Source organism: Cloeon dipterum, chromosome X (genome assembly GCF_949628265.1).
Source record: "Cloeon dipterum chromosome X, ieCloDipt1.1, whole genome shotgun sequence".
Classification (NCBI taxonomy): Eukaryota; Metazoa; Arthropoda; class Insecta; order Ephemeroptera; family Baetidae; genus Cloeon; species Cloeon dipterum.
Genome location: NC_088790.1, coordinates 17,821,528 through 17,839,091, shown reverse-complemented (window position 1 = coordinate 17,839,091; position 17,564 = coordinate 17,821,528). Strand labels below are relative to the sequence as shown.

Genomic DNA, 17,564 nt, shown 5'->3' with positions numbered 1-17,564 from the left:
GCGCAAAAACAAAAGCTTTTCCATACAGACGAGACTGTACTGCGATGTTGTCTCCTATGGGAATAAATGTGAAAAAGCGCATATTTACTCAGCCGCAAATTTTTATACACGGCAAGCAAGCAAGCATTTTTATTCGCTGAATCAACAGCAGAACGGCAATTGTTCGTTTCGTGCACTCGTTTTATTTCATGCACGTCGTGTTTCCCGCAACCGACGTTTGCCATTAATTTTCTATTGGCGATTGTTTCGATGACTGATTCTGATATTAATGCGGAACAGGTATGGCATATAGCGCAAATATTTATTCATGGGGGAAATTGGATCAAAATTGATGTGTTGCATGTTTTGTTGATTTAATTTTGAATAATCGGATGAAACCGTTTATATTCGCAGCTGGTTTATTTTCACTAATTAAAAAAGTGAAGCAATATTTTGACATCACACCGGAGATCAGCAGTTGTCTGTATCTGCAGATATTAATTATACATGAAATTTCCCCATTTACTGCAGACCAAGGACATGTCCAAGATCTTAAACATTTAGCATGATTTTTTTTTTATTGATTTGTTTATATTCAATTGAAAATTAATTCTAAAAAACCGTTCGATACATTTCCTCATATAATCTGAGTAAAAATGAAAGTGCTTTTCCCGGATTGTGAAGTCGATTCTATGTTGGTCAGAAACAAACGGCCTGCGAGTCTATCTAATGGAAGTGCCAATTGTCTGCGTTGTTTGCTAACCGCAGCCGATTTGTTCCCGAAAACGTCCGGCCCGAGCTATAAACCGAAGCAATCTATTTATTCCCGCCGATGCTTTTTGCCGCTCGCAAAAGCATCCAGAATGTCAACAGCCCGCAATTGTTATTTGCAGGCGGCAGCGGTGGACGCGAAAGTATAAAGTGATAAATTCGCCCCGACCAGAAGCGACGAGCCCGTCGACATTTATCTCAGAGCAAGGGGTTGACGGTCACTTCTTCTCGCGCGTATTGTGCGGCGCGCGTTTATTATTGTGTTCCTTGCATGATGCCGCACAATAATGTACCGGCCAAATGGTCATCGCGTCGGAGCTAATGGTCCGTGAAGATGATACCAAACCGCGCGTGTGTGGTCACTCGCACGCGCGCTGATTTATTTGTTGACCGCCCTTTTTCGCAGTTGAGAAAAGGAAGGAGCCCCACCACCAACGCATCTACACCTTTTTGCACTGGAAACTACTGTTCTAGTCGTTCAACTAACGTTAGAGTCAAGACATTACTATTTAAATTGCCTCGAGTTCTTGGCCTAGATAATAATAGAAAATTATTTGTATGTGTGTGTGTGATTACGTTAGCTTTGAAATAATTAACATTTATTCTGTTGGTAAAACTGGCCCACGCGCAGCCCTATTTGCTGTCGCTGGGTACCACCATTTTGTTACCAACCAAACAGAATCGATTTTGTTTAATTTGATCAGTTCTATAAGCAAGTTGTAAAAATTTAAATCCTTGAAGAACGTGGACAACAATGTTTATTTTTATTTACAGAGAATTCAATCGCTTTTTACGCATACACAGTCGATCAAATCCCAGCCCCCTGTTCTCGACTCGTTACGTTTAATGCACGCGGATCGCCGTTTTTGAGCCACTCGGGGGCTTTCATGCTCAGTACATTAGAAGACGGCTTAGCATATGCAAATCGAAAAGTGCTGGTGGAAGTGCGTCGATAGGCACACACGGGGGCATTTCACAAACATCGGCAGAGAAAGCAAGCAAGCAAGCTACAGAGCGGCGAGTGAGTGAGTGAGCTGGTCGGTCGGGCGGCCGAGGCATCAACAACACAAAAAATAGCATCAGACATTTTATTTTTTGCTGAAAAATCGTGTAAACATTCTCTCTGGGTCCGCTCGCTTTTCTCTACATACACACAACCAGCAGCGGCAGCAGCATCTGCCATAAATAAAATAACAAACAAAAGTGCTAACTCAACAAGATTATTTTGTGCGTGTGTATGCGCTGGCTCGCAATCGTTCGCTCACAGTGCGTGTGTGCGTGTTGCTTGGCAACATTTTTTTGCGAGTGTGCATGCAATCGTCACGGTTTGGTTTCGTGAAAGGGGGTCGTTTGCGGAATCGAAAGGGGTGAATAGTGAAAATACTGTAAAACCGCACATAATAATGACTTCATAATTCTGAATAATCAACCGAGATGGTAATTGAGATCGGTATGTACTAGAATCAAAATGCAAATAAACTTATCATACGCGATCAGATCTCAATTATGTTTATTTCCGGCGGTTTTATTACATCACTCTGTGTGATTCATATAATATAATAATTTTTATTTTAAAAAATGGACCGGACTTATTTTCTAATTTCAGCGTATAAAATCTAAAGTTTTTATTTGAAATCTCTCTATTGACTGAGAAAAAGCATTCTTGAATACGATTTAAATTTAGCTATGAGGGAATTCAATGTTAAAAAAGGCAATTAAAGATATTAGCAAAGACCTCTTGGAAAATCATATTTTAAAAGGTTTTTTTTTTTTTTTTTTGAAGAAATCAAGTGTCGCCGCTAACTACCTTTTTATTCATTTTGAGCGGAACCACTCTCCCCGTTGTCAGTTTTTTGCGCCGAGCCGCGGCACATTGTCATACACACTGATAAACAAGGCTGCTCCGCGGTAAGCATATAAAAATAAAAATGCTCGCGTTCGTTTCCGCGCACAACAACGGCTTGTTCCGCGTTTATACACGCGTTGCCAGGCAATTCCTTTTTATTAGAAAATTAAAACACCGCGTGCGCACATCTCGACCGCTTTTCCGCCAGTTTACACTCGTGTTGTGTGCGGAAAAATGAGGCGCGAAATAGTCGTGATGTTAGGTCAAAGAGAGTGTACCCCCGGGAAATCAGGTAGCTGTGCTTGCTTTCACTTTCGGCCAGCCACTCGGCATATCCCCCGAAAACCAAGTGAAACGGCATAATCGAGTGAGCCAGCCAGCGAACGAGAGCAGATACTACTTGCGAATGCCACCCACCGCGCACGCACGCATATAATGACCAGCCGGCTGCTGCAACTCGCGTCTGGGGATACTTTATTCCCAAAACTGATTTTTCGACAGCGGTCGGCACGAATTGAGCCAACCTGATCAAAATTATAATTGCTGATTGCACGGTCTCAATGAATTGGACCGTTTGTGCCACAAGAAATGAAAATCGATTTATTTTTTTAAATCTAGCTGATCTAAATAGCTTCAAAGATAAATTTTCCAGAAATAACCATGTGTTGGTTATATTTACTCTCAATTTTAATTTAGCAACAATTTAATTTAGAGTAAATTGCTTACATTTATTATTATATTGAAGTGTGCATGATTTGATGTAGACACCCAAATCACAAATTGAAAACACATCAGAGATTAGAAACATAATTTAATGAATATATGCAGCTCTTTTATTCATTTTCATTAAAAATCATTAATAATCTTTTTCCTTCCTTTTCGTGTGCAAAGATAAGAGATTTCAATTGACCATGTTGATAATTTATTTTCAAATCATGAATTATTTAATAATTTTATTGTACTGATTTTGTGTCTTGGGCATGTGAAAAACAGTCAACAAATTTTTTTTTCTGATTGTAGACAGCTTATTATTATTTATTATATTATATTAGACACCAACGGTGTACAACACAGAGTACATTATATAACGATATTATTTAACTGCAATTTCTTATATTTAGCAGCTTGAAATAAGGTAGTTGTATTATTTAGTAGTAGTTGTAGACAGCTTATGAAATACCATAAATGACTTGCTAATTCCATATAATTAATTATTCGCACCAAAAACCTAATTCGTGAAGAAACTGTCTGGCGTGTGTGTAAATTTGAGAAATAATAAACAGGTGCTTGAATACGTTGGTACGTGGCGTATGCAATTTAAGACTAACAAATATTTCATCCTGTTTCTTTTCACCGCCTTTGAGTCGGCGGGGAAAAAATAGAGCGTTTTGCGAGAAAGCAGCGCAGCGAGATGTACGTGTGCATGTGCGCGGACCAAAATTCTGCACAAACACTTCTTCTTTCTCGCGAGAGAGAAGCATCAAAGGGAAAAGTTTACAGAGAGCAACTTTGGGTGTGAGAGCGGCTGCAGGAATGAGAGGAGGCTGTTTTGTTTACGTTTGGCCTAAAGAGAAAAATAGCGACGACGCTGAAATATAGGGCGTAAATAAAAACAATCTCGTTTTATCCGCGCGGCAGAGGGCAACTGCGAGAGAGAAGAGCTATGACGACGACTCGAGACACATGCGAACGACGGGTTGTGGAAAATAATTTCAAAATGGAAATTAAATAAAAGATAAATTACTTTCCCCATTTACCGTGGATTTTCCAATGCCTATATATTATGGTATATAAAAAATTAATTGTAAATTTTAATTTGAAAAGTCAGTTTTATTTTCTGATGCTTCATACATTTTTTTATCAGTGGCTGGCAATATGTTTTGTTCAAAGATAAGAATTTTTAATTTTTTTTTCACCCCTGATGAAATAGTAAAACATATTTTGAATGTCTTCCAAAGTAATAAAAGTTAAAATTTTAGAATTTAGCAAACCCTTGAAAAGAGAATGAACAGAGTTATCTCTCCTCTTCTTAACCCACATATGGTTCACTTGAAAATTAAAGTACAAAACCCGATGAAGAGACGGTATTAAAAATAAGGCTCACACACTGCCTTTGCTTTTTAACCCTCTCTGCAAAGCACAACAATAAATATACGCACTTCAGTGGCAGGGCGACGCCGGCCGTTGTAAACAGCACGGTAAACAAGCGGCAGTCTTGTTGTTTTCATCTCGGCGCTGTACACAAAAGCGGGAGAGTAACGGCGTAAACAAGCTAATGAGTGGAAAGAGAATTATCTCATTAGCCGGCAAACGAAAAGTTGCGCTCACACGGGGGCGGTGAGATATATTGCACGAGTAATTCGCGGCAACAACGGAAATAAATTTTGGCCGCTTCCAGGGGGCGAGAGCATGAAGTTGGTCGGCGCGGAGAGCCGAGGGAAAATCGAAATAAAAGCAGCTGAGCGAAAACTTCGGCGTTGATTGGAACATGTTTACGCCGGTAAATAGATTTGGTCAATTTCGCAAGTCGGCCTGACATGTATTTACACGCGGAGCCTATTTCCAGCCGCCGCGCACAACACGCATAAGTTTATCTGAGAATTCCTTCCTTCGCTCGAAAGTTTATTTGTCCCCGAGCGGACATCTCGAATGACCACTTTTCGACGGCAAAAATGGCACCGCGCCGGGACTAATATTTACCGAGCGGCGACAGCAGAATTTTTCACGCCACCACTCGAGTAATTGTTTCATCAATTCAAAATAATTCAATGTGAATTATTTGCAGCTGCGTCGTGTTTTCCGCGCGCCGATATGACATTTCCCCTGTCCGAGTTTATTTTCGAAAGTGCTCCGCCGGAGCATCCGAGAGCAGCGCGCGTGTGTTTTGTGCGTGAATATACGAGACGCCGAGAGCTCCGATTTTGCCCAATGTTTACTGAATTCACCGCCAACCCCCGGAGTCGTGTCTCTCTTTGGCTCTTGCTTGCTTGATGGGCTCTTATTTCGAGTGCTTAAGCTCGAGTGGCTATTTAAGAAGGGGATCGCCATATACAGAGCCGGCAAATGTTGCCGAGACCAACATCTTGCCCTTCTTGCAAACTGTCATCAAGGCAACAAAACCTTAAATGGAATAAATAGTTACAAATACATTTTAAATAATTTAATCATTGGGAAAGACTACTTGAAAAAGCAGGGCGAGTAGCAAAATTGAATAAAAATAAAAGGCATAAGGTATAGTAATCCTGGTTTCAATATTTAAAATTTGCCACCTCATATATCGCCTAATTCAAAGAGTTGAGGCATTGCAATTTTTAATTATTCATTTATTCAATTCAACCCGTTCAACCCATTGAATATTATAGTTGAAAATTTTTTTAAACTCGATATATGCCTACAACACAAAACTCAAACCCTATTATTATATGTATGATTTTTAATACTCTCATCAATAATGATTTGACTATAGGATGTGACATATTTTAACTTTTTTTACAAATATTGTTTTATTTTATTTAAGAGAGAAGGAAGTAAAAATAGGGTATAAAGATTATAATGAAGTTAAAAAAATGCTTCTGTGAGCTGATTCGACGGGGCATATTTTTACCCACGATTTTGTAATAATTCCCTCTTCTGAGTCACGGAAGTTGCGGATTCACCTTTGACCCCAACCATCTGCGAGAACAGATTTTTCAGCAGACGCTGTCAGCTGCTTTTTCACAGTAACAAAACAAGCTCATCTGTCAGACAACAAGACAACAGGAAATAGTGTTTGCGTGCTTCAGACGGGGGTGCCTTTTCTTCCCTCTCCACGCACGCCGGGGGTGAACCTGCACTTTCCGCCTCCAAATGAACGGAGCTCTTGAATTTGTGGTTAATTCTCGCCACTCTCGGAAGAGCGAATAAAAAGTGCTATAAAGTAACGAATATATGTATTTTATAGGATTTGTTTGTTATCGATTTTCGCTCGCTCAGCGGAACAAGCGTGTTATCAGAGTTTGCATGCGCAAACATATTGCAGTTTATGCATCCCCAGCCCTCTTTCCAATTTCTTCAAGGGGTTGCTTTTCTTAATCAGAAATTTATTTTCCGGCGTGTCTCACCCCTTTCGCCAACTCCAAAATCACAACCCGAAAAGATTAACTGCTGAAAATAACCAGAGCAGGTCAGGTGGAAAATGAAAGAACTCGAACCTTTCTTTCTTTATTTCTTCTCTCGCCCTCTCAGCGCTTTTTCTTTATAATATTTCTTTCGAAGCAAATTCATATAAAAGATCATAATTAAGATTAAGGAGAGTGCGCCACGCGCGCACTTTTGCCGTTCGCGGATGAATGAGTGATTTTGCGACGGCAAAAAGTTTTAAGTGGTCTCTTAAAAAATCTGCGAGTTATTATTTTCAATGGGCAGAATAGCGCCGGCGGGGCAGGAATGCACTCTGGAGATTTTTTGTAGTAATTACGAGAAAGGCTGCTGCCACTGCTGCTGTTATTATACTTTTTCGCAGCAATTATTGACGACTGTCCGGGTGAAGTGGCGACGCTTGGGCCACAAATGAACCGGCGGAATTCATTTATCCTCCAAAATGGAAAATAATTGTTCCGCAAAAATGCAAACCTGCGCAATTTGTGCATTTTCTGCAATGAAGAGAATGGTTTCATTTGGTGGGAATTTCATGAAAAGAATAATTGTATGTTTTAACAGTTTAGGATGCCAAACGTCGACTGCTAAATAAATCAAATTCTACGCAAAATCTATTCAATCTGAGATTCTAAAAATGGATTAAATAAACCCAACATTATTTTTCAGCACTAAAAATTTTTAAGACTCCAGCTCATTCTACAAAATAATATTGTTTATATATGGTCATCATGCACTTTTCTCACAATCAATGTTTATTTATTCTGTAAAGAAAACTCGAGTTTTCAACACGCAGAGGTACTTTTCCAATTAATTTAAGCCAGCTCGTCTTCCAGCTTGCGCCCACATTTGCTTATTTTGCAACGAGGGAGCACGACCTCTATACCCGAATTCATCGTTTTAACATACACAAAGACACACACCACCTGCGCACGTATGTATGTTTTTGTCGAAAACGGACCTTTGCCGAATCTGCGTTATAAAACAATAATACGCATATGTTAGTTCGTATTAGCACCGAAACCTTGGAGCAATGAACGCAAATATTATTATTCGTCGCAGAGGAAAAATTTAATTAAACACAAATAATTTCACAGACCGAATCCTCAAAATTCTGGTTCTCGTCCGGGGTTATTGAATTTCAAGTAATTCTTACAATAAAAGCAAACACGGCGCAAAATAAGTTATGCATCAAAATTTCCAATTTCGTCGCTTGCACACACACACATATGCAGGCAAAAAGAACAAAATCAGAGCAGCCCTCGACGCAACTCCGCTGTATAATCTTCGTTATGAACTCTGCGCGTTTTCTTTTTCTTTCTCTCTCGCGGTGGCTGATTTTCCAATTCAAATCTTATACTTCGTCGTCACCTTATCAAACCAAAGGCTGCGAGCCATACGTTTCCATCCCCCCGCTGTGTTTTCCTGCCATCTCTCATCTCAACTCGCGTATTTCGCACACGCGGCGCGCTGGCAATTCCGTGTTACACGACGCCGTGTTTAGGGAAATAAGGAGGAAATTCTGTTTACATTTTAATATTTTTCGTCGCCTAACTCGCAAAAGTCTCTGCAAGAGGACGCGGAGAAACCAAATTTCGTATTCTGCGCTTGTCGATGAGGTGTGCAGAAATCAGAGGAGAAGTTTAACATATTTGCAAGCGAAATTTGATTCGCTTCAAGAAAAATATTGTTATCCCAGCAAAAATAATCTACAATTAATATTGCGCTTTGCGAAAAAAAAATATTTTCATCTTCTCCATTGAACATGATTTTCAAATTATGTTTTTTAATAAAAAAATGAAAATTTTTATAAGACAAAGTTTTGAATTGTTTGTATATGGTCAAGTTTTTAAGGCAAGACAATTTTTACACCAAAATATTAATTGAACATGAGCCTTTGCCGAAAGGACTATTAAAATTATCGACAAGTTGCCTTGTTTGTTCTTTTTCGTAATTTTTAAAAGGGCTGATATATCAGTGGATAGAAAAAATCCTGCTGTATACTAAGACCTTTTTCAAACTGGTTTCTATAAAATTATCATTAAAAAATAATATATATCCGAGCAACTGGCACCGGCTGATGGTGCTGATTCGATTCAGTGTCGTTGTTGCTTCGCTCAGGCAGCAAGACGCGCCCCACTTGACGGTGGACGAAGCTGTTCTCCGCGTCAAAAGCGCCTCCACTTTTGCCGCTGCCTCCAAAGTTATATATTCGACTCGCACGAACGCAAAACCAGATGGTAATTGGATAGTTTTTTTTTAGCAAACACATATGTAGTGAAACAAAAGGAGAGAATGAAACGCGCATAATCAAATGCCAGTCGGTCGACGCATCAATTTGATGATTTGGTGTACGTAACTCGGCACCAATGCGTGCACACATATATGTATATACATACCGCGCGTTTAAAATAATAACTGTCAATCACGCGCCACGCGCGCGGACGATGATAAAACACACAAAATACAAAACGCTTTTCTAATTAGAGCGGATGAAAAGGCACGGGAGAAATATTGCAAAAACGCGGCGAACAATGAAGCAGCGTTGGACGCAGGCTCATTTTTAATTAATCGCTGCTGATCTGACTGCGCTGCGCTGCATTGACCGCTAATGGCGGAATTTACCAAAAATGCCACGGTAAAAGTCAGCAGAGGATTTGAATGTTTAAGGGGCGAAGATGGTTTAAAGCCAAATATTAATTACGAAAACACAACACAAGGGGTGACGGTGCAAACAATAAGAGCGAGTCCGGCGGCTGAGAATCTCGGAGAAAACCGATTAATCACGTCTTAGCTTCTTCCTCCTTACAACGTACACGTATGAGCACACACACACTGCTATTTACGTGTGTTGCATAAATTACAGGAGACAGAGGGAGAGGATAAGTAATCAGGAGCAAATAGATTAGGATTATTTCCGCGCGGAATTTGCATTGCCGCAGCTAGAGCGGCTTTTCGGAGGAAAACGCGCGTCCTTAAAGAAGGAACATCTGTCTCAAACGGGTGGAATTTCACACGAGCGGCTGCTGCCTTGCAAACTTAAAATGCGCGATCTTTAGAGACGAAAGGAAAAGTTACTATAGGTGTCTGCATGCGTAATCGATTTTCGTAATAGCACGAAAGAAGAGTTAAAATAAAATTTAAAATAATGAGAATATGGCTGTTAATTGTCACCTTCAAGGTTTTTTTTATAAGGAATCATTTTGATAACATTGTGGAAAACAAAGGAAACGACAACCAAGCTATTTTGGTGCAAAACGGAAACGAAAAGGTGAATGAGTCGCTTCCTTATCGCACCTTTAATGTTTTTTGTACTGATTGTCAAGTTCACGACACACTGGCTGACGCGAGGGGCCTATAGCTGGAAAACGGAAATGATATCTTTTCCACGTATATGTAATGCCAAGAACGAGCCGGTGTAAATTTCTTTGAATGAAATTGTATTGCTATTCAGCAGAGTTCAATAAGAATTTCAGGGACATTATAAACCTATTACAACATTAAAGGTTTTTATAAACTTAATTCAACTTTAATTAAGTGTGACTGAAGCTACTTACAAAGTCCTGAAAAACTCAGCTTTCCCTTGCCGCGGGAGTCGGGAAAATCGGGAGCAGAGACGACGGGAGAGTCTCGGGTGCGAGAGCGAGAGCGCGTGGCGGGGGAGTGTGCCGGCTGTTTGGGGCGCACTCGGGCCGCGTATTTCCCCTGCCGTGTTGTGTTTCTGGCTGTTGTGCTGTGTATCAAAAGCACGTGGACGTAAACAGAGTCAGTCGCGAGCGCGTCGCCGCCCGGGAATGCAGCACGGCAGCAACCCCCGCGTTCTCGCCGTCGACTGCTGCTCGCGTGAGCAGAGCCGAGCGGCGGACTCTGCTGCTATTGTCGGCGCACACCGCTGAGCAAATAAACAGCAAAACACGTAAACAAGCCAGCCGGTCCGCTAAACAAACAACAACAAACTGCCAGCTCGCATACCTCGCTGCTGACAAGAGAGTGACGCGCCTGCCGGCTGCTTTGCAAATTTAATCGCCCGTGGAAAATCCATATACCCAGGTGTGGTTTTGTAACACGGCAAGCACTGTTTCGAGTCAGTTTCGAATAATTTTTTATTTGATTTTATTCCCGACATCTTCAAATAAAATTACGGTAGTCCCCAAGTCGAACAAAAAATCCTGGTCTATGCGAACTAAACTAACGAGTCCTGATTTTTTTGCGGAAATAAGCGGTAGTCTTCTGAAAGAGATAAAAAGTTTAGGGATTCACGATTTTAATGAGTCAAGTATTTTTTAAAAAATTATGACGGGCATGGGAAACAAACTCATATTTTCCCGGTCAAAAATAAATAAGAATATAAAAATATCCCTGAATTTTTAAAATTGAAATCGAACCCTGTTCCCGCTTGAAAGGTGTCCGAGTCTCAGCACCATATAAGAAGCATCGGTGGCTTTTATCAGGGGGTGGAATATTAATCCGGGCCGTGGAGCAAAAAAGGCGTCTGGACACCGCGAGATGGGCTGACGTCAGCAGCGGTGCTCATCGCGGGGGGTGGGGTGGTGACCCCCGCCCACCCTCCGCCACCCCCGCGGCCCCCAGAGCGTGGCGCCCCCCACCCCCGCCCCAACCGCCCTCAGGTGTCCGAGACGAAGAAGGTCGGGTCCTACCTGGACTGGTCTCCAGCGGGGCTCGAGCATGTTAGGTGTCCTCTCAGGCGCGGGGAGCTGCTTGCCGCCTCGGGGGTTACGAGTGCCCAAGAACAAGGGTGGCTGGCTGACTGGCTGGATGGCTGGCTGGCTGGCGAGAGCGAGCTGCGGAGCGGCTGCTTGTTGTGTGCTGTGTTATGTTGCTGATGAATGCTGGTGATGGAGTGTGTACATACTGCTTTGCTCGCAGGCTCGCGCGCGCTGGCTACACGCGGAAAGTAGTCCCTCCCTGCCGCCTACCCCGCCCTTGATTACCCCTGCTGATGTTTTAGTATCGTTAAGGGTCGAGAATTCTCGGCCGAGCTTCGGCGCTGTGCTAGTGTGCCACCGCCGCCGCCGCCGCTGCCGTGCTGTGTGTACGAGCCGCGCACTTTGCAGATACACCACACAAGCAAGCAAGCCCCTCCTGGCTCTCTCTCTCTCTTTTTTTTTCTCTCTCTCTCTCTCGCTCTCTCTTCCTCTGCGTTGATAGTGGACGCGATCGCTCCTTTTGGTGTGCGTATATGGAAAATAAAATGCTGAAACTCGGGAGTGGAAATGGAAATTGTGGCTATGATGCGCAATCTTCAGAAATAACCGGTGAATCAAATATTTGAATTATATTTTTTTAAATAAATAATGTGAACAAAATTGTGTGGGCTGTTTGTTGCAGATTTTTTACCCTCAATCTCTTCTGGTTTTTAACATGTAGATTACACTTTATTTGTGTCACAAATTTTATTCAATCGAAATATTTCACTGTGGTATTTATCAATTCCAACATTAAACTATTTAAAATTACAAGTCAAGAAGATGATAATTACAAACACAAACAAACAAAAATTGTTAACCAATTAAAATATATTGAAACCAATGCACATAGTAATAATATTCTTGTCACTTGATTTTGCTGAAACAGTGAAACAACTCGCAACTTTCCTTTGCTAATATTGTTGACTTCATCTGTCTAAAAAATTCCTTTGCGCTGATATCCACTAAGGCTTGAGATTTCCTGTTGTTACATCTGTGAAAATAGTATGCTATATTCTATGTAGCACTTTCAAGCAGGAAGTAAACGTTTTTATCTATATATAACGTGGTTGATATCAGAGGCATTGATTAGAAATGAACTTTCCTTGAAACTCCAAATCATATTTAAGATAAATTTTATTATTGTTTATTTATTATTGTTTATTCTTGCCAAAGTCATAACATAAGACACAAAAAATACAAAAATTACAGCAAGAAATGGCATACAATGCTAGCAGAATACTGCAAAAACGATCAGATACATTACCCTTGCTCAATGGGCACTATTTTAATGAGGAAACCCTCGATTTTTTTTAATAATTGGTATTTTCATCAGTTAATAATGTAAAATTATTTTCCATCATTCCAAACAGTTTAATTTTTACATCTGTAAATCATTCAAAAGAATATCCGGATTCTGTTTGCAGAAAATCTAAACCAGGTTGAGGGATAGTAAAACACCTTGCATTATCAAGAGCTCTGCTTTGTGGGCATTATACGCAATTGTTGCAAGGCAGTGTCGCTCTCCCCAGGGAAAAGAGCGCGCAACATTTGATTAAGTACATTGCCTGCGAACAAAAATAGGACGCGCGAGGTGTGGAGTGCGGATAAATGAGAAATGACCACGCGCCATGCGAACGACCGAAAGAAAGTTAATCTCGGCGACGGACGAAGCGAAGAACTTCATAAAGAAGCGAGCGAGAGAAAGAGAGAGAGGGTTGCTTGCACTGGTGGTGGTGGTGAAACAGCCCTGCTAGCTCGTCGCGCAGTTCAATATATGTGTGTGTATAAATCTATAAGAGAGAGGAGTCCGGGGGACGAAATTAAAAAAGACAGGGCGAGAGAATGGATGAGCGAGCGACCGAATGAATGAATATCTTAGAGAAATAATAAAGGAACGGCTTTGAAAGGGCCTTCGCTCTCTCTCTTTGTGTTCTTCGCGGCTGCATCTGAAATAAATCTCGCCTTTTTCTTATAAATGCACGCGCGTGGGGATATTTTTGATTTGAGCCATAGCAAGGGTCTGATATATTTTATTGCCGGAATGAGGGTGCGGTTTTTCCTGGCTTCTTCTATCGTGCTTCGCGCGCATAATTAATTAATTGCCCAAAGTGAAAGGAATTTAGGAAACTGAGAGTAAATGCATAAAGAAAACTTTTGTCTCTGTCTTGAGAAGTCAGGAAATCTTTTTATCCCGGGTTAGTGCATTATTTGTGCGAGGAAGTATTAACCAAAAATGCAAAAGAATAAAAAAAAATAAACTGCAATATTATTAATTTTGTAAGAAAAAAATGGCTCTTTTCTATACAAATTTCAACTACTTCTTTTATGCCTAAAATGTATTAGGTAGATTGTAATTTTAAAATGATATTTTTATTGAAATAGGCGCAATTCCGTGGTGTAATTTTGAACACTTTTTTAATTGACAAAATAATTCTACACACCTTTTCGAGTCCTTCAAAATTAAAAGGGAAAGTCGACTTTCACGCTCAGTCTGGAAATAATTTCAAAAGCTGATTGTACACAAAAACGCACAGGATAAATTATAAAATCCTGCTAGCGCGTTGACTCGCGGGGAAGCTATTCTTTTTTGCTCTCATCAGATGCACTGAGCGGAAAGATAACACCTAGCCCTGCTCTCTCTTTCGCAGCATCCCAAAAAGTAGCGCGTGTATGAATAACGATCCGAAAAGAACGACCAGAATTATTAAGATGAGAAGAAGCAGGGAGGAGGAAAATAGAAAAATAAATCAGCCTTTTATTTTTATATGACAAGCGCTCTCTCGCAGCGCTCCTGCGCGTGTGTATTTTATTATTATTTGGGGGTGAGATGCACTCATTTGGATGCACCTCTCATTCGCATATCTCGTAATTCTCGCGATAAGCAGCAGTATAACTTTTTGACTTCATTACATAGGATGAGGGAAATTTTCAGCGGATGAATAAAGTAAAATATAAATTGCTAAGGCGATTGGAATTCAGATTTATTCTATAAGCCATATATAATTATGCATATTGCCATGAAATTATTTTGCAACTTTAATTCTGTTTCAACAAAATTTTTCAGATTTTTCTTATAATGTAGGTATTGTAATTATCATACAAGAACAATAATTAGTATGTCCTAATAATATTTCATTAAATTTTTCCTTTTATTAAATTTATACACGAGTGGTTTGAAAAACCTTTTGGAATATATTAGTTGGTGCTCGAGACTATAAAAGATTGCATAAATGTAAATTGTGAATTGTTTTCAGAGTATCTTTGACTAGGTTTCCTATGACAATAAATTATTTGTTTTATTTAGATTTAAAACAAGAAGAAGATGCGTTGCGAAATGATTAAACTACTATAGATAAAAAAAACTGAAATCTCAACCATACACGAACATACTTATCATCATAATTATTTTGGTTTAAGACGGAAAGTCGTTTAAAAGCAATGAAATTTGTTTTATATGCATGCTTACTTAATACTATAATTATTTTAATGTAGGATTAGGGAAAAACTGCTGCAGTTTTCGAAAAAAGAGAGATAGATCCCATATATTTGAGACGAAACTCTAGAGCACAAGGCGCCATAACCATGATCCAACTCGCCGACACACGAGATGCTAATTTTCCTCTCATAATAAAGACGCCGCATAAAATAAAAGCGGCACTTTGTTAATATTTTTGTTATTGTCGAGTAATTTGCTGACGAAGTGGAATATGGGAGTGTGTTCTGTTATTTCAGGCGGCGACTCAGTAGCACTTTTTGAATAGAAAACAGCGCCTCTGAAATGAAAAACATCTCGAGCGCCGCTTAGCTTCAATGATACGCTCTTACACGTGCTGACCCTTGTGCAAATGGAAATCAAATATCGCCGACATCAACAGAAATTTGCAAAATTTATGACACGTGCTGTGAAGATTTGATTACAAGATCAGAGTTTTTTTCTATTCTGATTGGGCAAAATTGATAGACTCTACAATGTTTTTTTCAAATTAGCCAAATTAGCAAAGAAAGTATAAGCTACATTATTTTATTAAAGTATCTGTACAAAACAGATTTTTATTTTTAATAATTATAAAAGGTCTTAAGCATTCCCTCTTGCTCTCGATGAATACTTAATATGTGAGGAAATATTTCTATCCAGTGCAATACATTTCTTTCCCCTCAAACTGAATATCAATCTCCGCCTCTTTCGTTGTGAAAACATCAATTTCTCGGCGTTTCCACCCTAAACAATTATGCATATATATTGCAGACGCTGTTTCGCCCTTCAGCCTTTGCGAATAAAGCGTGCGAGTGTGTCTGGCTTGCTTTAGCTCCGCATGTGTTTGATTGTAAACTCTTCCATTCTCTGAGCTGTGTGTGTGTGTGTGTGCTTTCAAGCCCGGAGCCATCGGCAGCAGCGGAGAAATTTATTATTTCATCCGCTGGTCTGCAACTCATCATATTGTTTTGCACATCACAAAAATCCGCAGCCGCTGTTCGAGCATTTTCATTGACAGCAATTTTCCCGTGGCGGCGGAACAATGTGCAAACACAAACGCGAGCACGAGAACAGAAAGTGGATATACATATCATTATTTGCACTTCCAATAGCTTTTTCATTTCAGTTCTACAATCATTCCGCGCGCCTTTCCTGTAATCAGCCCGCAGGCTATGTTTCCTTTAGAGCCGTTGGAAATTTAATATTTGTGTGCGTTCCTATACAGCAGAACAAATCACCTGCGGAGTAGTTGCAAAACTCATTCATTTTAGGTTAGATAATCCAGTCCAGTTATTTTGAACATCCATTTTCGGAATTCAGTTAACATTTGACCAAGACCTTTTTGGAAATTTTAAAGGCAGTCATGCTTCATAAAAATCACTGATGACATACTTGGCATAAATGTTTTAAATGCAACAATAATTTAGTCAAGTGCCACCTATACGGGTAAGTCCAGAGTGTTAGAATTTAAATTCTTTAAGTCCAAAAACCTGGTACTTTAACTTCAAAGGCGTCCAATTTATTTTTTTAAACTTATGCACTACACAAGAATAGTTAAGAAATGTAACATGCCAACATTCAATTACTCATGAAAGAGAACAGATTTCTTTGGCTCAAGGTCTGCGGCCTTTAGGCTGACACAAGTGCACGCAGGGGCTGCCAGACACAAGTCTCAACATTGTTGATGGTGTTTATGGTTTGGGTGTGGACAGAAAACCATCGTGATGTTATTTCCAAGAAACTTTGAGTAAGCTAGAGCTCGCTGGTGTTTACTCACAAAATAATGAAAACTCGCGCGGCGAGTTCTCTCGCCTGCTCGCTCTCCAAAGCAGCACAAACAAACTTTATAAATATAGATGATGTGATTTGGTCCTGCTGTGTAATGCTCGACCAACTGATGCCGTTCAAAGATATTCGTTTTGTAAAATTTTGGCAAAAATCGAAGCTATTAGGATAATCTGTTTAAATTAAGTATTTTGTACTCCTTAAATTTCGTAGATGCATATAATTCACAATCCTGCAGTAAAATTTAAACACAATTTAATTCTGTTCCATGACTAAGTTGAATCGTGCTAAAAGTCAAACTTTCAAATGTGTTAATTACAACTAAGAATCATTGCAAATTCATTTTAGCTATACAGCGTTCATCGCTAGAGTAATATAAATCTCTTTACTAGAGGCCTGTAATTAAATATTTTTAAACTGAAGTAAAATTAAATTCAAAATAAATATAATTAATGACGTTTCAGCATGCTTAAAAATTAATTAACAACATGGATAACAATGATTAGCTCACTTTATCCAAAGGAAGTTTATTCTGCTTTTAAGCGTGAAACTCGTTATGATGTGTTTCTTCTTTTGTCACGATTTTCCATTTCAGCTAACGTGTTATCAGCAGAAAACAGAGCTTCTTTATTCGCCTGCTGCAACAATGCGCCGTCATCCGAGTCAGCTCTGTCTCTCATTTCTTCTTAATTAATATTTCACGTCCTTATTCCGATTATTACGACTTCTTGAATCAGACGATGAGACGAGAGTGACACCGCAAAATAATCGTATTTGCCTGCGAGAGAGACTCATTTTATATTAAAATATATTTTCATCCGCGCGTCGCAGCTGGCATAAACTTCAGCTCAAGCGAAGAAGAGCC

The 17,564-nt window shown here is 39.8% G+C and overlaps 1 protein-coding gene across 22 annotated transcripts in view; it reads right to left on the bottom strand.

The window, feature by feature from the left end:
- The window catches only part of FoxP (forkhead box P), a 215,063-nt gene that overhangs the window by 73,042 nt on the left and 124,457 nt on the right, over window positions 1-17,564 (bottom strand). For 4 of the 22 annotated variants that reach the window (XM_065495756.1, XM_065495764.1, XM_065495765.1 and 1 more), the window contains exon 1: window positions 11,389-11,841. The exons of 6 other annotated variants lie outside the window; for them this stretch is intronic. In XM_065495756.1, coding sequence (XP_065351828.1) covers window positions 11,389-11,418 — 30 coding nt within the window. In that variant the 5' untranslated portion in view covers window positions 11,419-11,841. Of the gene's footprint in view, window positions 1-10,287; window positions 10,519-11,388; window positions 11,847-17,564 lie in introns of those variants that run through there. 12 more of the 22 variants (XR_010575589.1, XR_010575590.1, XM_065495777.1 and 9 more) reach the window with 7 other exon arrangements.